The 25,321-nt window shown below is 44.1% G+C and overlaps 1 protein-coding gene across 1 annotated transcript; it reads left to right on the top strand.

Annotated features, from left to right (window-relative positions):
* Nucleotides 1–4,032: 4,032 nt before the first annotated feature.
* On the top strand, nt 4,033–25,013 carry LOC311119324 (calmodulin-binding transcription activator 2-like; the record flags this gene model as incomplete). The annotated part of the gene is made up of 9 exons (XM_084194044.1): nt 4,033–4,111; nt 4,434–4,692; nt 5,332–5,807; nt 10,001–10,182; nt 11,762–11,957; nt 17,411–17,482; nt 19,196–19,389; nt 23,190–23,264; nt 23,482–25,013. Coding segments are annotated over 9 exons (1,588 nt in total), but the record flags the coding sequence as incomplete, so codon positions are not given.
* Between the last annotated feature and the right edge of the window lie 308 nt (nt 25,014–25,321).

The following is a 25,321-nucleotide window of genomic DNA, read 5'->3' as shown; positions in this document are numbered from 1 at the left end:
AGACGTGTCCCCCTGCTTAAGCCAGTACATGTCCAGGCCCGTCTGAAGTTTGCTAGAGTGCATTTGGATGATCCAGAAGAGGATTGGGAGAATGTCATATGGTCAGATGAAACCAAAATAGAACTTTTTGGTAAAAACTCAACTCGTCGTGTTTGGAGGACAAAGAATGCTGAGTTGCATCCAAAGAACACCATACCTACTGTGAAGCATGGGGGTGGAAATATCATGCTTTGGGGCTGTTTTTCTGCAAAGGGACCAGGACGACTGATCCATGTAAAGGAAAGAATGAATGGGGCCATGTATCGTGAGATTTTGAGTGAAAACCTCCTTCCATCAGCAAGGGCATTGAAGATGAAACGTGGCTGGGTCTTTCAGCATGACAATGATCCCAAACACACCGCCCGGGCAACAAAGGAGTGGCTTCGTAAGAAGCATTTCAAGGTCCTGGAGTGGCCTAGCCAGTCTCCAGATCTCAACCCCATAGAAAATCTTTGGAGGGAGTTGAAAGTCCGTGTTGCCCAGCGACTGCCCCAAAACATCACTGCTCTAGAGGAGATCTGCATGGAGGAATGGGCCAAAATACCAGCAACAGTGTGTGAAAACCTTGTGAAGACTTACAGAAAACGTTTGACCTGTGTCATTGCCAACAAAGGGTATATAACAAAGTATTGAGAAACTTTTGTTTTTGACCAAATACCTATTTTCCACCATAATTTGCAAATAAATTCATTAAAAATCCTACAATGTGATTTTCTGTAATTTTTTTTCTCATTTTGTCTGTCATAGTTTACGTGTACCTATGATGAAAATTACAGGCCTCTCTCATCTTTTTAAGTGGGAGAACTTGCACAATTGGTGGCTGACTAAATACTTTTTTTCTTAATTTTTTCTATTTTCTACATTGCAGAATAATAGTGAAGACATCAAAACTATGAAATAACACATATGGAATCATGTAGTAACCAAAAAAAAGTGTTAAACAAATCAAAATATATTTTATATTTGAAATTCTTCAAATATCCACCCTTTGCCTTGATGACAGCTTTGCACACTCTTGGCATTTTCTCAACCAGCTTCACCTGGAATGCTTTTCCAACAGTCTTGAAGGAGTTCCCACATATGCTGAGCACTTGTTGGCTGCTTTTCCTTCACTCTGCGGTCCAACTCATCCCAAACCATCCCAATTGGGTTGAGGTCAGGGGATTGTGGAGGCCAGGTCATCTGATGCAGCACTCCATCACTCTCCTTCTTGGTCAAATAGCCCTTACACAGCCTGGAGGTGTGTTTTGGGTCATTGTCCTGTTGAAAAACAAATTATAGTCCCACTAAGCCCAAACCAGATGGGATGGTGTATCGCTGCAGAATGCTGTGGTAGCCATGCTGGTTAAGTGTGCCATGAATTCTAAATAAACTCTAATGAACTTATCCTCTTGTAGCAGAGGTAACTCTGGGTCTTCCATTCCTGTGGCGGTACTCATGAGAGCCAGTTTCATCATAGCGCTTGATGGTTTTTGCGACTGCACTTGAAGAAACTTTCAAAGACAGTGTCACCAGCAAAGCACCATCACACCTCCTCCTCCATGCTTCACGGTGGGAACCACACATGCAGAGATCATCCGTTCACCTACTCTGCGTCTCACAAAGACACAGCGGTTGGAAACAAAAATCTCAAATTTGGACTCATCAGACCTAGATATAGTCCCTAGATATAGACCTACAGTGAGGGAAAAAAGTATTTGATCCCCTGCTGATTTTGTACGTTTGCCCACTGACAAAGAAATGATCAGTCTATAATTTTTATGGTAGGTTTATTTAAACAGTGAGAGACAGAATAACAACAACAAAATTCTGAAAAACGCATGTCAAAAATGTTCTAAATTGATTTGCATTTTAATGAGGGAAATAAGTATTTGATCCCTCTGCAAAACATGACTTAGTACTTGGTGGCAAAACCCTTGTTGGCAATCACAGAGGTCAGACGTTTCTTGTAGTTGGCCACCAGGTTTGCACACATCTCAGGAGGGATTTTGTCCCACTCCTCTTTGCAGATCTTCTCCAAGTCATTAAGGTTTCGAGGCTGACGTTTGGCAACTCGAACCTTCAGCTCCCTCCACATATTTTCTTTCTATGGGATTAAGGTCTGGAGACTGGCTAGGCCACTCCAGGACCTTAATGTGCTTCTTCTTGAGCCATTCCTTTGTTGCCTTGGCTGTGTGTTTTGGGTCATTGTCATGCTGGAATACCAATCCACAACCCATTTTCAATGCCCTGGCTGAGGGAAGGAGGTTCTCACCCAAGATTTGACGGTACATGGCCCCGTCCATCGTCCCTTTGATGCGGTGAAGTTGTCCTATCCCCTTAGCAGAAAAACACCCCCAAAGCATAATGTTTCCACCTCCATGTTTGACGGTGGGGATGGTGTTCTTGGGGTCATAGGCACCATTCCTCCTCCTCCAAACACGGCGAGTTGAGTTGATGCCAAAGAGCTCGATTTTGGTCTCATCTGACCACAACACTTTCACCCAGTTCTCCTCTGAATCATTCCGATGTTCATTGGCAAACTTCAGACGGGCATGTATATGTGCTTTCTTGAGCAGGGGGACCTTGCGGGCGTTGCAGGATTTCAGTCCTTCACGGCATAGTGTATTACCAATTGTTTTCTTGGTGACTATGGTCCCAGCTGCCTTGAGATCATTGACAAGATCCTCCCGTGTAGTTCTGGGCTGATTCCTCACCGTTCTCATTATCATTGCAACTCCACGAGGTGAGATCTTGCATGGAGCCCCAGGCCGAGGGAGATTGACAGTTCTTTTGTGTTTCTTCCATTTGCGAATAATCGCACCAACTGTTGTCACCTTCTCACCAAGCTGCTTGGCGATGGTCTTGTAGCCCATTCCAGCCTTGTGTAGGTCTACAATCTTGTCCCTGATATCCTTGGAGCGCTCTTTGGTCTTGGCCATGGTGGAGAGTTTGGAATCTGATTGATTGATTGCTTCTGTGGACAGGCGTCTTTTATACAGGTAACAAACTGAGATTAGGAGCACTTCCTTTAAGAGTGTGCTCCTAATCTCAGCTCGTTACCTGTATAAAAGACACCTGGGAGCCAGAAATCTTTCTGATTGAGAGGGGGTCAAATACTTATTTCCCTCATTAAAATGCAAATCAATTTATAACATTTTTGACATGCGTTTTTCTGGATTTTGTTGTTGTTATTCTGTCTCTCACTGTTCAAATAAACCTACCATTAAAATTATAGACTGATCATTTCTTTGTCAGTGGGCAAACGTACAAAATCAGCAGGGGATCAAATACTTTTTTCCCTCACTGTATATATAGTCCCTAGATATATTCCTAGATAGTCCCTAGATATAGTCATTCAAACCGACTGGATGTTAATTCTATTGGGGTCGTTATCATTCAAACTGACTGGCCGTCCATTCAGTTGGCATCGTTGTTAGCCTTCTGGTCGTTCATTCAGTTGTTCGATTAGCATCAGTATTCTGTTCTATTGACATGTCTTTGTGCTGATCCAGAAACAGTGTTCTATTGACATGTCTTTGTACTGATCCAGAAACAGTGTTCTATTGACATGTCTTTGTACTGATCCAGAAACAGTGTTCTATTGACATGTCTTTGTACTGATCCAGAAACAGTATACCGATTCATGAATTCACCACTATCAGACAAGCAGTCTGTCTCTTTCTGACGGTGGAGAGGCAGACGGCAACGCTTGTACAAACCAAATGTTAGGCTGGAAGCAAGGGAATTAATGTCTAGATGCTTTTTACAGTGGAGATCAAGTTAATGAATTGAATTGCCTGGCTGGGCTGATGGGACATTTGGATGCGCAGGGACAGTTTTTTTTTGGTATGGCTTAGAATGCGTCTCAACCAATCACAATGCTTGTTTTGACCAACCCATTTTAGAATTAGCCTTTGTTTTTGATTAAGTCTTACAAACTATTCAATCTCTCTTAGACAACTTAACTTTTTTACTTTTAACATTGTGTTTGTTTTTCATTCCCTTCCTCAGGAGTGTCAACAGTGACAGTCTGGATCTAGAACAGGAGGTCGACCCTCTCAACGTGGATCACTTCTCATGCACCCCTCTGGTGAGACCCTAACCCTAACCCTAACCCTAACCCTAACCCCTAACCCCTAACCCCTAACACCTAACACCTTTTAGATTCAACATTTTGCCACATTTGGTCTTCACCACTGTGCCGTGAAAAACTCATTTATCCATAGTTTTTCCAATATCTGATCATCGGTATCTCTAAGACTGTAGCCTTTATTTTGTCATCAAATCCCAGAAAAAAACGTACTGACTGTCTAGCTTTCATTTCAGCGATTGTTAGCAGGCTAATGTTACTTTTGTTTCTATCTGATTTGAATAGTAGGTTTTTCCAATGTCCTCCTCTCTGTCTCCTGTAGATGTGGGCGTGTGCTCTGGGTCACCAGGCAACAGCTGAGGTTCTGTATGGTTGGAACAGCCAGGCGCTCGGTATCCCCGACTCACTAGGCCGCCTCCCCCTCTCCGTTGCACGCTCCCGCGGACACACAAGCCTCGCCCACACCCTGGAGGACCTACACACACACCGCCCCGACACACACACACCCACACAGGGGGAACAGAGGACCACCCCCACTCCACAACTCCCCCCCTCACCGCTGTCCACCAGCCCTGACACAGGTGAGCCACACACACACTGATGTTCTTTGGTCTATGTGTATTTGAATACTTGTTATTCTCTCTCTGTCTCTGTTGTCTGTCTGTCTGTCTGTCTGTCTGTCTGTCTGTCTCTGTTGTCTGTCTATCTCTGTTGTCTGTCTGTCTGTCTGTCTCTGTTGTCTGTCTCTGTTGTCTGTCTATCTCTGTTGTCTGTCTGTCTGTCTGTCTCTGTTGTCTGTCTCTGTCTGTCTGTCTCTGTTGTCTGTCTGTCTGTCTGTCTCTGTTGTCTGTCTGTCTGTCTGTCTCTGTTGTCTGTCTGTCTCTGTTGTCTGTCTGTCTGTCTGTCTGTCTGTGTTGTCTGTCTATCTCTGTTGTCTGTCTGTCTGTCTGTCTCTGTTGTCTGTCTCTGTCTGTCTGTCTCTGTTGTCTGTCTGTCTGTCTGTCTCTGTTGTCTGTCTGTCTGTCTGTCTCTGTTGTCTGTCTGTCTCTGTTGTCTGTCTGTCTGTCTGTCTCTGTTGTCTGTCTATCTCTGTTGTCTGTCTGTCTGTCTCTGTTGTCTGTCTGTCTCTGTTGTCTGTCTGTCTGTCTGTCTGTCTGTGTCTGTTGTCTCTCTGTCTCCTGTTTGCTCACTCTCTCTTTCTGTCCCCCTCTCTCCCCCAGGTCTGAGTTCTTCCAGTAGTATTCCCTCCCCCTCTCTCTCCCTCCCCTCCCCCTCTCTCTCCCTCCCCTCCCCCTCTCTCAGCTCAGCCTACTCTAGTGGGTCTGTACCCCTGTACAACCCCCCTGACCCTATGGATACCTCCCCCTCCTCCCCCTCTCTCTCCCTGTCCTCCCTCTCCCCTCTATCCCCCTCCTCCCTCCCCCTCTCCCCTCCCTCCCCCTCTCTCTCCCTCCCTCTGCCGGTATGGGGTGAGGCCTGTGGAGGTTGTGAAGCTGGGGACTCTAGTTTGAACGCCGGGCCCAGAGACTCTCTCTTCCTCATGGACTACGAACCAGCCTCTCCCCCCTCCCCTCCCGGACCTCCACACGCACCCCCTCCCCCCTGTCGCTCACACACACACACCTTGGAGGAGCAGGTGAGCTTCAATGAGAACGCGGAGAATGAGGAGGACTTCCTGCCTGCTGAGGTGTTACAGGTCAGACACAGTCCCACCCTAACCCTGACCCTAACCCTAACCCTGACCCTAACCCTAACCCTGACCCTAACCCTAACCCTGACCCTATCCCTAACCCTAATCCTAACCCTGACCCTAACCCTAACCCTAACCCTGATTAACCACACATTAATACACACACAGTCTTGTACACCCTAACCCAGCTAACCTTGTGGGGACACACAATTCAGTCCCATTAAAAATCCTATATTCCCTAACCCTTAACCCTAACCCTAACCTTAACCCTAACCTTAACCTTAACCCAAAAACCTAACCTTAACCCAAAAACCTAACCTTAACCCTAACCCTAGCTCCTAACCTTAACCCTAACCCTAGCTCCTAACCCTAACCCTAGCTCCTAACCCTAGCTCCTAACCCTAACCCTAGCTCCTAACCCTAACCCTAACCCTAGCTCCTAACCCTAGCCCTAACCCTAACCCTAGCTCCTAACCCTAACCCTAGCTCCTAACCCTAACCCTAGCTCCTAACCCTAAACCTTAACCTAATTCTAACCCTAACACTAATTCTAACCTTAACCCTAACTCCTAACCCTAAAACTAACCCTAGCTCCTAACCCTAACCCTTAACCTAATTCTAACCCTAACACTAATTCTAACCTTAACCCTCAACCCCCTAGAAATAGCATTTGACCTTCTGGGTCAAAACATTTCCCCAGTTGTTCAAATTGTTTGTTCGTTTACTATTCTTGTGGGGACTTCTGGTGATTTGAAAAGTCATAGTCAATCAATCAATAATACAGTGAGGGAAAAAAGTATTTGATCCCCTGCTGATTTTGTACGTTTGCCCACTGACAAAGAGATGATCAGTCTATAATTTTAATGGTAGGTTTATTTGAACAGTGAGAGACAGAATAACAACAAGAAAATCCAGAAAAACGCATGTAAAAAATGTTATAAATTGATTTGCATTTTAATGAGGGAAATAAGTATTTGACCCCTCTGCAAAACATGACTTAGTACTTGGTGGCAAAACCCTTGTTGGCAATCACAGAGGTCAGACGTTTCTTGTAGTTGGCCACCAACTAACCCTAACCCTATTCGAATAGAAAGGTTCAGAACTTTTGTGAAACAGCACAGTTGAAAAATATATTGCAAATAGAAATAAAAAATGGATGGTGTTAAGAGAGATGGGAGGAGTTGAGTGGAGCTGAAGGGTGGGATTAAAAACAACATGAGTAAAATGTTTATAGGTTCAGAGCTTTTGTGAAACAGCACAGTTAAAAATATATGGCAAATAGAAATCTACCTGGATTCAGACATACAGTTGAAGTCAGAAGTTTCCATACACCTTAGCCAAATACATTTAAACTCAGTTCATCACATTCCCAGTGGGTCAGAAGTTTACATACACTCAATTAGTATTTGGTAGCATTGCCTTTAAATTGTTTAACTTGGGTCAAACGTTTCGGGTAGCCTTCCACAAGCTTCCCACAATAAATTGGGTGAATTTTGGCCCATTCCTCCTGACAGAGCTGGTGTAACTGAGTCAGGTTTGTAGGCCTCCTTGCTCGCACACCCTTTTTCAGTTCTGCCCATAAATGTTCTATGGTTGAGATGGTGTTCTTCGGCTTGCAAGTTACCCCCTTTTTGCTCCAAACATAACAATGGTCATTATGGCCAAACAGTTCTATTTTTGTTTAATCAGACCAGAGGACATTTCTCCAAAAAGTACGATCTTTGTCCCCATGTGCAGTTGCAAACCGTAGTCTGGCTTTTTTATGGCGGTTTTGGAGCAGTGGCTTCTTCCTTGCTGAGCGGCCTTTCAGGTTATGTCGATATAGGACTCGTTTTACTGTGGATATAGTATTGTATCTGTTTCCTCCAGCATCTTCACAAGGTCCTTTGCTGTTGTTCTGGAGTTTGATTTGCACTTTTCGCACCAAGGTACGTTCATCTCTAAGAGACAGAACGCGTCTCCTTCCTGAGCGGTACGACGGCTGCGTGGTCCCATGGTGTTTATACTTGCGTACTATTGTTTGTACAGATGAACATGGTACCTTCAGGCGTTTGGAAATTGCTCCCAAGGATGAACCAGACTTGTGGAGGTCTACAATTCTTTTTCTGAGGTCTTTGCTGATTTCTTTTGATTTTCCCATGATGTCAAGCAAAGAGGCACTGAGTTTGAAGGTAGGCCTTGAAATACATCCACAGGTACACCTCCAATTGACTCAAATGATGTCAATTAGCCTATCAGAAGCTTCTAAAGCCATGACATCATTTTCTGGAATTTTCCAAGCTGTTTAAAGGCACAGTCAACTTAGTGAATGTAAACTTCTGACCCACTGGAATTGTGATACAGTGAATTATAAGTTAAATAATCTGTCTGTAAACAATTGTTGGAAAAATTACTTGTGTCATGCACAAAGTAGATGTCCTAACCGACTTGCCAAAACTATAGTTTGTTAACAAGAAATGTGTGGAGTGGTTGAAAAACAAGTTTTAATGACTCCAACCTAAGTGTATGTAAACTTCCGACTTCAACTGTAGATGGGAGGGTTGAGGGTTAGGGATTAAAAACAAACAAAAGATAACTATTGTAAAATACATTGTGTCCTCATCAATCTACACACAATACCCCATAATGACAAAGCGAAAACAGGTTTTTATAATTTTTTGCAAATGTATTACAAATAAAAACCAAATACCTTATTTACATAAATATTCAGACCCTTTGCTGTGAGACTCGAAATTGAGCTCAGGTGCATCTTGTTTCCATTGATCATCCTTGAGATGTTTCTACAACTTGATTGGAGTCCACCTGTGGTAAATTCAATTGATTGGACATGATTTGGAAAGGCACACACCTGTCTATATAAGGTCCCACAGTTGACAGTGCAGAAATCAAGCCGTGAGGTCGAAGGAATTGTCCGTAGAGCCCCGAGACAGGATTGTGTCGAGGCAGAGATCTGGGGAAGGGTACCAAAAGAACACAGTGGCCTCCATCATTCTTAAATGGAAGAAGTTTAGAACCACCAAGACTCTTCCTAGAGCTGGCCGCCCGGCCAAACTGAGCAATCGGGGGAGAAGGGCCTTGGTCACGGATGGGCACTCTGACAGAGCTCTAGAGTTCCTCTGTGGAGATGGGAGAACCTTCCAGAAGGACAACCATCTCTACAGCACTCCACCAATCAGGCCTTTATGGTAGAGTGGCCAGACGGAAGCCACTCCTCAGTAAAAGGCACATGACAGCCCGCTTGGAGTTTGCCAAAAGGCACCTAAAGGACTCTCAGACCATGAGAAACAAGATTCTCTGGTCTGATGAAACCATGATTGAACTCTTTGTCCTGAATGCTATGCGTCATGTCTGGAGGAAACCTGGCACCATCCCTACGGTGAAGCATGGTGGTGGCAGCATCACGCTGTGGGGATGTTTTTCAGTGGCAGGGACTGGGAGACTAGTCTGGATCGAAGGAAAGATGAACGGAGCAAAGTTTAGAGAGATCCTTGATGAAAACCTGCTCCAGAGCACTCAGGACCTCAGACTGGGGCGAAGGTTCACCTTCCAACAGGACAACGACCCTAAACACACAGCCAAGACAACGGAGGAGTGGCTTCGGGACAAGTCTCTGAATGTCCTTGAGTGGCCCAGCCAGAGCCCGGACTTGAACCCGATCGAACATCTCTGGAGAGACCTGAAAATAGCTGTGCAGCGATGCTCCCCATCCAACCTGACAGAGCTTGAGAGGATCTGCAGAGAAGAATGGGAGGAACTCTTCAAATACAGGTGTGCCAAGCTTTTAACGTCATACCCAAGAAGACTCGATGCTGTAATCACTGCCAAAGGTGCTTCAACAAAGTACTGAGTAAAGGGTCTTAATACTTATGTAAATGTAATTTTTCTGTTTTTTATTTGTAATAAATTTGCAAAGCTGGAAGTAGAAGCCTAGGTGTTGTTGTCAATTAGTTTACTCCAATTAGGGGAGGGGGGTTAGTGGGAAATATATTTACAAAATCAATAAATATATGGGGGATTGGAAATGATGCAGACAATTACATTGATGTAAGCTACAATCTATCTGCAATATTAAAGCTGATCTACCCCCTAAAAAAAATACAGAAACAAATTATGTTTGTGTTGCAAAACAATGACCTGCTAATGGTCTATCTGTGAATGTCAGACACACACTCCTGATAGCATTTTCTTTTTGCTCCCAGGTTGACATGGCGACGTTAGCGGAACAGATCATCGAGGCGACTCCTGAGCGAATCAAACTTGAGGAATTGTCCAGGGGAGAGGAGTCACCGCTCAGAGAGAGGCGGGACAACATGGCGATACCCGACACCATGCCCTGGTTGGCCACCTACCTGGACACACCCACACACTCCTCTCAATTCAGGTACACACACACACACACACTCACACACACACACACACACACTCCTCTCAATTCAGGTACACACACACACTCCTCTCAATTCAGGTACACACACACACTCACACACACACACACACTCACACACTCACACACACTCACACTCACACACACTCACATACTCACACACTCACACACACACACACTCCTCTCAATTCAGGTACACACACTCACACACACACACACACACTCACACTCACACACTCCTCTCTGTCCAGGTACACACACACACTCACACACACTCACACACACACACACACACACACACACACTACTCTCAATTCAGGTACACACACACACTCACACACACACACACACACACACACACACACACTACTCTCAATTCAGGTACACACACACACACACACACACACTCACACACTCACACACACACACACTCCTCTCAATTCAGGTACACACACACACACACACACTCACACACTCACACACACACACACTCCTCTCAATTCAGGTACACACACACACTCACACACACACACACACACACACACACACACACACACTCTCACCCCTCTCTGTCCAGGAATAACTGCTGTGGAAGTATAGCATTATTTTACTACTCAGTGTCTCTGCTGTTCCTCTGCTAGGTTTACTCCCCCCTCTGTGTATATTGAAGGAGTGTCTCTGCTGTTCCTCTGCTTGGTGTACTCCCCCCTCTGTGTATATTGAAGGAGTGTCTCTGCTGTTCCTCTGCTAGGTGTACTCCCCCCTCTGTGTATATTGAAGGAGTGTCTCTGCTGTTCCTCTGCTAGGTGTACTCCCCCCTCTGTGTATATTGAAGGAGTGTCTCTGCTGTTCCTCTGCTAGGTGTACTCCCCCCTCTGTGTATATTGAAGGAGTGTCTCTGCTGTTCCTCTGCTAGGTGTACTCCCCCCTCTGTGTATATTGAAGGAGTGTCTCTGCTGTTCCTCTGCTAGGTGTACTCCCCCCTCTGTGTATATTGAAGGAGTGTCTCTGCTGTTCCACTGCTAGGTGTACTCCCCCCTCTGTGTATATTGAAGGAGTGTCTCTGCTGTTCCTCTGCTAGGTGTACTCCCCCCTCTGTGTATATTGAAGGAGTGTCTCTGCTGTTCCTCTACTAGGTGTACTCCCCCCTCTGTGTATATTGAAGGAGTGTCTCTGCTGTTCCTCTACTAGGTGTACTCCCCCCTCTGTGTATATTGAAGGAGTGTCTCTGCTGTTCCTCTGCTAGGTGTACTCCCCCCTCTGTGTATATTGAAGGAGTGTCTCTGCTGTTCCTCTACTAGGTGTACTCCCCCATCTGTGTATATTGAAGGAGTGTCTCTGCTGTTCCTCTACTAGGTGTACTCCCCCCTCTGTGTATATTGAAGGAGTGTCTCTGCTGTTCCTCTACTAGGTGTACTCCCCCCTCTGTGTATATTGAAGGAGTGTCTCTGCTGTTCCTCTGCTAGGGGTATTCCCCCCTCTGTGTATATTGAAGGAGTGTCTCTGCTGTTCCTCTACTAGGTGTACTCCCCCCTCTGTGTATATTGAAGGAGTGTCTCTGCTGTTCCTCTACTAGGTGTACTCCCCCCTCGCACCTCAGCTCCCTCCAGAGGCTAAGGCCACCCAGTAGTGTGGCGTGGGCGGAGTTCCTGAATGCCTCGGCCAATGGGAGGATGGAGAGGGACTTTGCTCTGCTGACGCTGACTGACTCTGAGCAGAGAGAACTGTACGAGGCTGCACGCATCATTCAGAACGCCTTCAGACGATACAAGGTACATACATACAGGAACAACGCAGACACATCCAGTGTTGGATTGGTTAATGTTCTCAGCAGGCATAATTGAGCTGATCATCCAGTAACCGTAATGCTGACGTCAAGACAACATAACTACTTTATCTGTCTTTCTGTTCTCTCGGTCCCTCTCTCTCTCCCTCCATCTCAAGTTCAGTTCAGTTTTTACTGATACCCATACCTATGTCAATCAAAGACCCTGAAATCCATATGGGGTCTAGAGAAGTCATATTGTTAGGTCCACTAATCTTCCTTCCAGATATTGACAGCGCTGCCAGAGACGATGACAATCGCTGGAAATATGTTGATGATTTAAATATACTCCATACCTGTACAGTGGATAATGTCTCCAGCCCACAAGCAACTGTCAATAACTACAAGACGATTAGTGGACCTAACAGTGTTCCCTGGAAGTTGCTTTCATTTTCAACAGTGTTCACACATTACTTTCAGCTTTCATTGTTCCCACATTGCTTCCAGCTTTAACAGTGTTCACACATTACTTTCAGCTTTCATTGTTCCCACATTGCTTTCAGCTTTAACGGTGTTCACACATTGCTTTCAGCTTTAACAGTGTTCACACATTGCTTTCAGATGTAACATTGTTCCCACATTGCTTCCAGCTTTAGCATTTTCACACATTGCTTTCATCTTCAACAGTGTTCTCACATTGTTTTCAGCTTCAACAGTGTTCACACATTGCTTTCAGCTTTAACATTGTTCACACATTGCTTTCAGCTTTAGCAGTGTTCACATATTACTTTCAGCTTTCATTGTTCCCACATTGCTTTCAGCTTTAACGGTGTTCACACATTGCTTTCAGCTTTAACGGTGTTCACACATTGCTTTAAGCTTTAACAGTGTTCACACATTGCTTTCAGCTTTAACAGTGTTCCCACAATTCTTTCAGCTTTAAACGTTTTCACACATTGCTTTCATTTTCAACAGTGTTCACACATTCCTTTCAGCTTCAACAGTGTTCACACATTGCTTTTCATTTTCAACAGTGTTCACACATTGCTTTCAGCTTCAACAGTGTTCACACATTGCTTTTCATTTTCAACAGTGTTCTCACATTGTTTTCAGCTTCAACAGTGTTCACACATTGCTTTCAGCTTTAGCAGTGTTCACATATTACTTTCAGCTTTCATTGTTCCCACATTGCTTTCAGCTTTAACGGTGTTCACACATTGCTTTCAGCTTTAACGGTGTTCACACATTGCTTTAAGCTTTAACAGTGTTCACACATTGCTTTAAGCTTTAACACTGTTCACACATTGCTTTCAGCTTTAACATTGTTCACAAATTGCTTTAAGCTTTAACAGTGTTCCCACATTACTTTCAACTTTAACAGTGTTCTCACACTGCTTTCAGCTTTAAGTGTTTCCACAATTCTTTCAGCTTTAAACGTTTTCACACATTGCTTTCATTTTCAACAGTGTTCACACATTCCTTTCATTTTCAACAGTGTTCACACATTGCTTTTCATTTTCAACAGTGTTCACACATTGCTTTCAGCTTCAACAGTGTTCTCACATTGTTTTCAGCTTCAACAGTGTTCACACATTGCTTTCAGCTTTAGCAGTGTTCACATATTACTTTCAGCTTTCATTGTTCCCACATTGCTTTCAGCTTTAACGGTGTTCACACATTGCTTTCAGCTTTAACGGTGTTCACACATTACTTTCAGCTTTCATTGTTCCCACATTGCTTCCAGCTTTAACATTGTTCACACATTACTTTCAGCTTTAGCAGTTTGCACACATTGCTTTCAGCTTCAACAGTGTTCTCACATTACTTTCAGCTTCAACAGTGTTCACACATTGATTTCAGCTTTAGCAGTGTTCAAACATTGCTTTCAGCTTCAACAGTGTTCACACATTGCTTTCAGCTTCAACAGTGTTCACACATTACTTTCAGCTTTAACAGTGTTCACACATTGCTTTCAGCTTTAAGTGTTCCCACATTACTTTCAGCTTTAACAGTGTTCACACATTACTTTCAGCTTTAACAGTGTTCACACATTACTTTCAGCTTTAACAGTGTTCACACATTACTTTCAGCTTTAACAGTGTTCACACATTACTTTCAGCTTTAACAGTGTTCACACATTACTTTCAGCTTTAACAGTGTTCACACATTACTTTCAGCTTTAACAGTGTTCACACATTACTTTCAGCTTTAAGTGTTCACACATTGCTTTCAGCTTCAACAGTGTTCACACATTAATTTCACATTTAAGTGTTCACACATTACTTTTTGCTCTAACAGTGTTCACACATTACTTTCAGCTTTAAGTGTTCATATATTACTTTCAGCTTTAACAGTGTTCACACATTACTTTCAGCTTTAAGTGTTCACACATTGCTCTCAGCTTGAAGTGTTCACACATTACTTTCTGCTTTAAGTGTCCTCACATTACTTTCAGCTTTAAGTGTTCATATATTACTTTCAGCTTTAACAGTGTTCACAAATTGCTTTCAGCTTTAACAGTGTTCACACATTGCTTACAGCTTTAGCAGTTTTCACACATTGCTTTCAGCTTCAACAGTGTTCACACATTGCTTTCAGCTTTAACAGTGATCACACATTGCTTTCAGCTTTAACAGTGTTCACAAATTGCTTTCAGCTTTAAGTGTTCCCATATTACTTTCAACTTTAACAGTGTTCACACATTGCTTTCATTTTCAACTGTGTTCACACATTACTTTCAGCTTTCGTTGTTCCCACATTGCTTCCAGCTTTAACAGTGTTCACACATTAATTTCACATTTAAGTGTTCACACTACTTTTTGCTCTAACAGTGTTCACACATTACTTTAAGCTTTAAGTGTTCATATATTACTTTCAGCTTTAACAGTGTTCACACATTACTTTCAGCTTTAAGTGTTCACACATTGCTCTCAGCTTGAAGTGTTCACACATTACTTTCTGCTTTAACAGTGTCCTCACATTACTTTCAGCTTTAAGTGTTCATATATTACTTTCAGCTTTAACAGTGTTCACAAATTGCTTTCAGCTTTAACAGTGTTCACACATTGCTTACAGCTTTAGCAGTTTTCACACATTGCTTTCAGCTTCAACAGTGTTCACACATTGCTTTCAGCTTTAACAGTGATCACACATTGCTTTCAGCTTTAACAGTGTTCACAAATTGCTTTCAGCTTTAAGTGTTCCCATATTACTTTCAACTTTAACAGTGTTCACACAATGCTTTCAGCTTCAACAGTGTTCACACATTACTTTCATTTTCAACAGTGTTCACACATTGCTTTCATTTTCAACTGTGTTCACACATTACTTTCAGCTTTCATTGTTCCCACATTGCTTCCAGCTTTAACAGTGTTCACACATTACTTTCAGCTTCAACAGTGTTCACACATTACTTTCAGCTTTAGCAGTTTTCACACATTGCTTTCAGCTTAACAGTGTTCACACATTACTTTCAGCTTCAACAGTGTTCACACATTACTTTCAGCTTCAACAGTGTTCACACATTACTTTCAGCTTTAGCAGTGTTCACACATTGCTCTCAGCTTTAACAGTGTTTCCACAATTCTTTCAGCTTTAAACGTTCACACACTGCTTTCAGCTTCAACAGTGTTCACACATTGCTTTCATTTTCAACTGTGTTCACACATTACTTTCAGCTTTCATTGTTCCCACATTGCTTCCAGCTTTAACAGTGTTCACACATTACTTTCAGCTTTCATTGTTTCCACATTGCTTCCAGCTTTAACAGTGTTCACACATTGCTTTCAGCTTTAACATTGTTCACACATTGCTTTCAGCTTCAACAGTGTTCTCACATTGTTTTCAGCTTCAACAGTGTTCACACATGACTTTCAGCTTTAAGTGTTCACACATTACTTTCTGCTTTAACAGTGTTCTCACATTACTTTCAGCTTTAACAGTGTTCACACATTGCTTTCAGCTTAACAGTGTTCACACATTACTTTCAGCTTCAACAGTGTTCACATATTACTTTCAGCTTTAACAGTGTTCACACATTGCTCTCAGCTTTAACAGTGTTTCCACAATTCTTTAGCTTTAAAAGTTCACACACTGCTTTCAGCTTCAACAGTGTTCACACATTGCTTTCATTTTCAACTGTGTTCACACATTACTTTCAGCTTTCATTGTTCCCACATTGCTTCCAGCTTTAAGTGTTCACACATTACTTTCAGCTTTCATTGTTTCCACATTGCTTCCAGCTTTAACAGTGTTCACACATTGCTTTCAGCTTTAACATTGTTCACACATTGCTTTCAGCTTCAACAGTGTTCTCACATTGTTTTCAGCTTCAACAGTGTTCACACATGACTTTCAGCTTTAAGTGTTCACACATTACTTTCTGCTTTAACAGTGTTCTCACATTACTTTCAGCTTTAAGTGTTCACACATTACTTTCAGCTTCAACAGTGTTCACACATTACTTTCATCTTCAACAGTGTTCACACATTACTTTCATCTTTAACAGTGTTCACACATTGCTCTCAGTTTTAAGTGTTCACACATTGCTTTCAGCTTTAACAGTGTTCACACATTACTCTCAGCTTTAACAGTGTTCACACATTACTTTCAGCTTTAACAGTGTTCACACATTACTTTCATCTTTAACAGTGTTCACACATTACTTTCAGCTTTAACAGTGTTCACACATTGCTTTCAGCTTTAACAGTGTTCACACAATACTTTCAGCTTCCAACAGTGTTCACACATTGCTCTCAGCTTTAACAGTGTTCACACATTGCTTTCAGCTTTAACAGTGTTCACACATTGCTCTCAGCTTTAACAGTGTTCACACATTACTTTCAGCTTTAACAGTGTTCACACATTACTTTCAGCTTTAACAGTGTTCACACATTACTTTCAGCTTTAACAGTGTTCACACATTGCTTTCAGCTTTAACAGTGTTCACACAATACTTTCAGCTTCCAACAGTGTTCACACATTGCTCTCAGCTTTAACAGTGTTCACACATTGCTTTCAGCTTTAACAGTGTTCACACATTGCTCTCAGCTTTAACAGTGTTCACACATTACTTTCAGCTTTAACAGTGTTCACACATTGCTTTCAGCTTTAACAGTGTTCACACAATACTTTCAGCTTCCAACAGTGTTCACACATTGCTCTCAGCTTTAACAGTGTTCACACATTGCTTTCAGCTTTAACAGTGTTCACACATTGCTCTCAGCTTTAACAGTGTTCACACATTACTTTCAGCTTTAACAGTGTTCACACATTACTTTCAGCTTTAACAGTGTTCACACATTACTTTCAGCTTTAACAGTGTTCACACATTGCTCTCAGCTTTAACAGTGTTCACACATTACTTTCAGCTTTAACAGTGTTCACACATTGCTCTCAGCTTTAAATGTTCACACATTCCTTTCAGTCAGATAAAGCTGATGTTATTCTTGCTCTCTCCAGGGTCGGAGGTTGAAGGAACAGCAGGATATGGCAGCAGCCGTCATCCAGCGATGCTACAGGAAATACAAGCAGGTAGATACACGCCCCTTTACCCAGCACACACCTCTTCACCTCCAAACCCCAGAGGTCATCACTTTGAAGACCAGCCTGACCTCTAACCTCGGACCGGAGAGGAGGCGGAGTTACTGTCCTGTTGCATGTAGTTGTGACATGCGTGTGTGTGTGGGTCTCTCTCTCTCTCGGTGCCAGCCTACACTAATACTCCTCTCTCTCTTTTCTCTCTCATCTCTTTGTCCTCTCATCTTCCATATCTCTCTTTCTCCACGCCTCCTTCCTTAACTACTTTCTGCTCTCTCCTTCTCTCTCTCTCTCTGATATATCACGCTAGCTAACATGGATAGCACTGAAGGTAACGTGTCGAACCTCTGGTTGTCTCTGCTACAGATAGCTGACTAAATGCTTTGTGTAGATTGTCTCTGCGTCTGGCGTGTGTGGAACCTGTGTGGGTATGTGCTTTAGGCTGGACTGAAAGTAAAAGTGCTGATAGGAGTGTGTGCTGTGTCCTTACATGTCTGTTTATATTTGTACAATAATATATTTGTAGTCCCCGGTAGCTCAGTAGGTAAGAGCTTGCAACGCCAGGGTTGTGGGTTCGTTTCCCACGGGGGGCCAGTATAATAATGTATGCACTCACTAACTGTAAGTCGCTCTGGATAAGAGTGTCTGCTAAATGACTAAAATGGAACAATGTAAGATGTGTAACTCTCTCTTCCCCCCCCTCCCTCCCTCCCTCCCTCCCTCCCTCCCTCCAACTCCCTCCCTCCCTCCCTCCTATCCTCCCTCCCTCCTATCCTCTCTCCTCCCTCCCTCCCTCCCTCCCATCCTCTCTCCTCCCTCCCTCCCTCCCTCCCATCCTCTCTCCTCCCTCCCTTCCTCCCTCCCTCCAACTCCCTCCCTCCCTCATTCCCTCTCTCCAACTCCCTCATTCCCTCCCTCTCTCTCCCCCCCTCATTCCCTCCCCCCCTCATTCCCTCCCTCTCCTCTCCTCTCATCCCCCCCTCATTCCCTCCCTCTCCTCTCCCCAACTACCTCCCTCCCTCCCTCTCCATCCCTCCCTCCCTCTCCATCCCTCCCTCCCTCTCCATCCCTCCCTCCCTCCCTCTCCATCCCTCCCTCCCTCCCTCTCTCTCCCTCCCTCCCTCCCTCTCTCTCCATCCCTCTCCATCCCTCTCTCTCCATCCCTCTCCATCCCTCCCTCCCTCCCTCTCTCTCCATCCCTCCCTCCCTCTCCATCCCTCCCTCCCTCTCCATCCCTCCCTCCCTCCCTCTCTCTCCATCCCTCCCTCCCTCTCCATCCCTCCCTCCCTCTCCACTCATCCCCCCTCTCTCTCTCTCCCCCCCTCTCTCCAACTCCCGCCCTCTCTCCATCTATCCCTCCCTCTACCCCTCTCCTCTCATCCCCCCTCTCTCTCTCCCCCCCTCTCTCCAACTCCCGCCCTCTCTCCATCTATCCCTCCCTCTACCCCTCTCCTCTCATCCCCCTCTCTCCATCCATCCCTCCCGCTCCCCCTCTCCTCTCATCCCCCCCTCCTCCTCTCCTCTCATCCCCCCCTCCTCTCCTCCTCTCATCCCCCCTCTCTCCATCCCCCCCCTCTCTCTCCCCCTCTCTCCATCCACCTCTCTCCATCCACCTCCCCCTCTCCTCTCATCCCCCCTCCCCCTCTCCCCCTCTCTCCATCCCCCCCTCCTCCTCTCCTCTCATCCCCCCCTCCTCTCCTCTGTCAGTATGCTCTGTATAAAAGGATGACTCAGGCAGCGATACTGATCCAGTCTAAGTTCCGTAGTTACTATGAGCAGAAGAAGTTCCAACAGTCTAGACGGGCTGCGGTTCTGATCCAACAGTACTACCGCAGCTATAAGGAGTATGAACGCCTCAAACAGGGACCCAGAGGGTCCGGATCACACAACCCCAAACTCAAGTAGGTGTAACGTGTGGGATCTGAACCCCTGTCTCCGGCTCGAGAAACCAGCATCTTAACCATTAGGCAAAGAGGTGGTTCCCTATTGGTCCAAGAGTAACAGGGATTGTGTAGTGAGAAGAGAGGACAGAGTGTTGCATCTTTAAGATGTCCAGCCCACATGGGATTATAAAACAGTGTATTCACTTTACCTCTACCTACATGTACAGTACCGGTCAAAAGTTTGGACACACCTACTCATTCAAGGGTTTTTCTTTATTTGGTCTATTTTCTACATTGCAGAATAATAGTGAAGACATCAAAACTATGAAATAACACATATGGAATCATGTAGAAACCAAAAAAGTGTTAAACAAATCAAAATATATTTTATATTTGAGATTCTTCAGTAGCCACCCTTTGCCTTGATGACAGCTTTGCACACTCTTGGCATTCTCTCAACCAGCTGTCAATCAGTTGTGTTGTGACAAGGTAGGGGGGTATACAGAAGATAGCCCTATTTGGTAAAAGACCAAGTCCATATTATGGCAAGAACAGCTGAAATAAGCAAAGAGAAACGACAGTCCATCATTACTTTAAGACATGAAGGTCAGTAAATACAGAACATTTCAAGAACTTTGAAAGTTTCTTCAAGTGCAGTCGCAAAAACCAACAAGCACTATGATGAAACTGGCTCTCATGAGGACCACCACAGGAATGGAAGACCCAGAGTTACCTATGCTGCAGAGGATAAGTTCATTAGAGTTACCAGCCTCAGAAATAGCAGCCCAATAAATGCTTCACAGAGTTCAAGTCACAGACAAATCTCAACATCAACTGTTCAGAGAGGACTGTGTGAATCAGGCCTTCATGGTCGAATTGCTGCAAAGAAACCACTACTAAAGGACACCAATAAGAAGAAGAGACCTGCTTGGGCCAAGAAACACGAGCAATGAATCATGTAGTAGCCAAAAAAGTGTTAAACAAATCAAAATATATTTTATATTTGAGATTCTTCAAATAGCCACTCTTTGCCTTGATGACAGCTTTGTACACTCTTGGCATTCTCTCAACCAGCTTCATCTGGAATGCTTTTCCTACAGTCTTGAATGAGTTCCCACATATGCTGAGCACTTGTTGGCTGCTTTTCCTTCACTCTGCGGTCCAACTCATCCCAAACCATCCCAATTGGGTTGAGGTCTGGGGATTGTGGAGGTCAGGTCTTCTGATGCAGCACTCCATCACTCTCCTTCTTGGTCAAATAGCCCTTACACAGCCTGGAGGTGTGTTGGGTCATTGTCCTGTTGAAAAATAAATGATAGTCCCACTAAGACCAAACCAGATGGGATGGCGTATCGCTGCAGAATGCTGTGGTAGCCATGCTGGTTAAGTGTGCCATGAATTCTAAATAAACTCTAATGAACTTATCCTCTGCAGCAGAGGTAACTCTGGGTCTTCCATTCATGTGGCGGTACTCATGAGAGCCAGTTTCATCATAGCGCTTGATGGTTTTTGCGACTGCACTTGAAGAAACTTTCAAAGTTCTTGAAATGTTGCATATTGACTGACCTTCATGTCTTAAAGTAATGATGGACTGTCGTTTCTCTTTGCTTATTTGAGCTGTTCTTGCCATAATATGGACTTCTGTATACCCCCCCCCCCCCCACCTCACCCCACAAATTAGCTTTTAAGAAGGCACACCTGTTAATTGAAATGCATTCCAGGTGACTACCTCATGAAGCTGGTTGAGAGAATGCCAAGAGTGTGTAAAGCTGTCATCAAGGCAAAGGGTGGCTATTTGAAGAATCTCAAATATAAAATATATTTTGATTTGTTTAACACTTTTTTGGTTACTACATGAATCCGTATGTGTTATTTCATAGTTTTGATGTCTTCACTATTATTCTACATTGTATAAATTAAGAAAAACCCTTGAATGAGTATGTGTCCAAACTTTTGACTGGTAGTTTTCATATTACCTCAATTACCTCGACTAACCTGTGCCCCCGCACATTGATTCTGTATCGGTACCCCCTGTACAGTCGTGGTCAAAGGTTTTGAGAATGACACAAATACTAATTTTCACAAAGTCTGCTGCCTCAGTTTTGATGATGGCAATTTGCATATACGCCAGAATGTCATGAAGAGTGATCAGATGAATTGCAATTAATTGCAAAGTCCCTCTTTGCCATGAAAATGAACTTAATCCCCAAAAAACATTTCCGCTGCATTTCAGCCCTGCCACAAAAGGACCAGCTGACATCATGTCAGTGATTCTCTCGTTAACACAGGTGAGAGTGTTGACGAGGGTGGTGCTTGAAATCATTGTTCTTCCTCTGTTAACCATGGTTACCTGCAAGGAAACACGTGCCATCATCATTGCTTTGCACAAAAAGGGCTTCACAGGCAAGGATATTGCTGCTAGTAAGATTGCACCTAAATCAACCATTTATCAAATCATCAAGAACTTCAAGGAGAGAGGTTCAATTGTTGTGAAGAAGGCGTCAGGGCGCCCAAGAAAGTCCAGCAAGCGCCAGGACCGTCTCCTAAAGTTGATTCAGCTGCGTGATCGGGGCACCACCAGTGCAGAGCTTGCTCAGGAATGGCAGCAGGCAGGTGCGAGTGCATCTGCACGCACAGTGAGGCAAAGACTTTTGGAGGATGGCCTGGTGTCAAGAAGGGCAGCAAAGAAGCCACTTCTCTCCAGGAAAAACATCAGGGATAGACTGATATTCTGCAAAAGTTACAGGGATTGGACTGCTGACGACTGGGGTAGAGTCATTTTCTTTGATGAATCCCCTTTTCTGATTTTTTGGGGCATCCGAAAAACACCTTGTCCAGAGAAGACAAGGTGAGCGCTACCATCAGTCCTGTGTCATGCCAACAGTAAAGCATCCTGAGACCATTCATGTGTGGGGTTGCTTCTCAGCCAAGGGAGTGGGCTCACTCACAATTTTGCCTAAGAACACAGCCATGAATAAAGAATGGTACCAACACATCCTCCGAGAGCAACTTCTCCCAACCATCCAAGAACAGTTTGGTGACGACCAATGCCTTTTCCAGCATGATGGAGCACCTTGCCATAAGGCAAAAGTGATAACTAAGTGGCTCGGGGAACAAAACATCGACATTTTGGGTCCATGGCCAGGAAACTCCACAGACCTTAATCCCATTGAGAACTTGTGGTCAATCCTCAAGAGGTGGGTGGACAAACAAAAACCCACAAATTGTGACAAACTCCAAGCATTGATTATGCAAGAATGGGCTGCCATCAGTTAATTGACAGCATGCCAGGGTGGATTGCAGAGTTCTTGAAAAAGAAGGGTCAACACTACAAATATTGACTCTTTGTCAATAAAAGCCTTTGACACTTATGGAATGCTTGTAATTATACTTCAGTATACCATAGTAACATCTGACAAAAATATCTAAAAACACTGAAGCAGCGAACTTTGTAAAGACCAATACTTGTGTCATTCTCAAAACTTTTGACCACGACTGTATATAGCCTCCCTACTGTTATTTTATTTTAATGCTGCTCTTTAATTATTTTTGATTTAGATTTTTTACTTATCTATTATTTACTAAACACTTATTTTTCTTAAAACTGTATTGTTGGTTAAGGGCTTGTCAGTAAGCATTTCACTGTAATATTCGGCGCATGTGACAAATACAATTTGATTTGATTTGATTTGAGATGTCCAGCCCACATGACAGCGAAAGGTTGTATAATTGACCTTTTGTATAAAATGTTTTATATAAAATGTCTTAAATATCAAATGTATTTATTCGTCCTAATGTCTTTCTCTCACTCCATTTAGGGGTTCCTTCCTGACTAAGAAGCAGGACCAGGCTGCCAGGAAGATCATGAGGTTCCTACGACGATGCCGACACCGGTCAGTGACCTCACAGTGATGTCACTGTTATCAGAGAGAAATCATTGTTGGGAATTCTGAATGTAGACACTTTTTAACGTTACTGAACGTTTTCTCTCTCTTCTCCCTCTTTCTGTCTCTCTTCCATTCCTCTCTCTTCCCTTTTCCCTCTCTCTCCCCCCTCTTCCCTCTCTCTCCCCCCTCTTCCCTCTCTCTCCCCCCTCTTCCCGCCTTCCAGGATTAAGGAGTTGAAACAGACTAAGGAGTTAGAGAGGAGAGGGCTTACCACCTAACTATCTCCTCCTTCATCCTGCCACTCGCCACAGGAGAGAGGAGGAGAGAGAGACGCCTGTCCTCCCTCCCTCATCACCCCATCGATCTGCATGCCTCTGTCCTCCTTCTCTTCTTCCCTTTCTCATGATGATGTCACGCTACTTCTGCAAGAATGCAAAACAGCGACGGTATGGAGAGACGACGGAGAGAGAGATTCAGTTAAAAAGGGAGAGAGACTCCTGCCTTATCCCCCTGTTCCGCTGCGGAGAGGAGAGAGAACTGGCTGAAGCTGTTTATTCCTTTATTTGAACATATTTTTTCTATCTGTTTCTAGGCAAAACAAGACAACTGCAGCTTCTAACTGAATGTATGGAACGTAAATATATATATTCTACAGATATGAAATACTACATGTCACTGCTTTAGTGTTATTTATGGGGCAGGTATTGTACGTGTATGTGTGTATATAAAGCTATAGCCACAGACAGTAGGACTGAACAGAACACTTTAACTAAAGTCTTAAAACAGAGAGATATCCTGATCCTAACTAACCACCTTTACACACAACTAGGTAGGTTAGTATAGAACCAGTATAGATCCAGACCACCTAGAGAGAAACCACCTCATGTTAGTGTAGATGGAACCAGAACCAGTATAGATCCAGACCACCTAGAGAGAAACCACCTCATGTTAGTGTAGATGGAACCAGAACCAGTATAGATCCAGACCACCTAGAGAGAAACCACCTCATGTTAGTGTAGATGGAACCAGAACCAGTATAGATCCAGACCACCTAGAGAGAAACCACCTCATGTTAGTGTAGATGGAACCAGAACCAGTATAGATCCAGACCACCTAGAGAGAAACCACCTCATGTTAGTGTAGATGGAACCAGAACCAGTATAGATCTAGACCACATAGAGAGAAACCACCTCATGTTAGTGTAGATGGAACCAGAACCAGTATAGATCTAGACCACCTAGAGAGAAACCACCTCATGTTAGTGTAGATGGAACCAGAACCAGTATAGATCCAGACCACCTAGAGAGAAACCACCTCATGTTAGTGTAGATGGAACCAGAACCAGTATAGATCCAGACCACCTAGAGAGAAACCACCAGGTGTCCCAAAGTCTTAAAGAATCCAACCAATCAACTGAGTGAAACCACTGAACCAGGTTTTAACACTATTACCTGCAACTGAGACTGAGACCGTTTTAATGACAGGAAGGTTTCAGGCTGTGTTGTAGGAGCATTAGTGGTTGGTTGCTGTAACGTTGCAGGGTGGTTGTAGGAAGGTTTGGTCTGCGAGAGACAGTAAACGTCCTCATCCTTTACACTGTCAGGGGTTAGAGGTTAGCGGTTAGAGGTCAGGGGTTAGAGGTTAGAGGTCAGGGGTTAGAGGTTAGCGGTCAGGGGTTAGAGGTCAGGGGTTAGAGGTTAGCGGTTAGAGGTTAGAGGTTAGGGGTTAGGGGTTAGAGGTTAGGGGTTAGAGGTTAGCGGTTAGAGGTTAGAGGTTAGAGGTTAGGGGTTAGAGGCTAGCGGTCAGGGGTTAGAGGTTAGCGGTCAGGGGTTAGAGGTTAGCGGTCAGGGGTTAGAGGTTAGCGGTTAGCGGTTAGAGGTTAGCGGTCAGGGGTTAGAGGCTAGCGGTCAGGGGTTAGAGGTTAGCGGTCAGGGGTTAGAGGTTAGCGGTCAGGGGTTAGAGGCTAGCGGTTAGCGGTTAGAGGTTAGCGGTCAGGGGTTAGAGGCTAGCGGTTAGAGGTTAGGGGTTAGCGGTCAGGGGTTAGAGGTTAGCGGTCAGGGGTT

Source organism: Coregonus lavaretus (genome assembly GCF_964263955.1).
Source record: "Coregonus lavaretus genome assembly, contig: HAP1_SCAFFOLD_4764, whole genome shotgun sequence".
NCBI classification, from domain to species: Eukaryota; Metazoa; Chordata; class Actinopteri; order Salmoniformes; family Salmonidae; genus Coregonus; species Coregonus lavaretus.
Note: the sequence above shows the minus strand (reverse complement) of the source record. Positions and strands in the feature narration are given on the sequence as shown.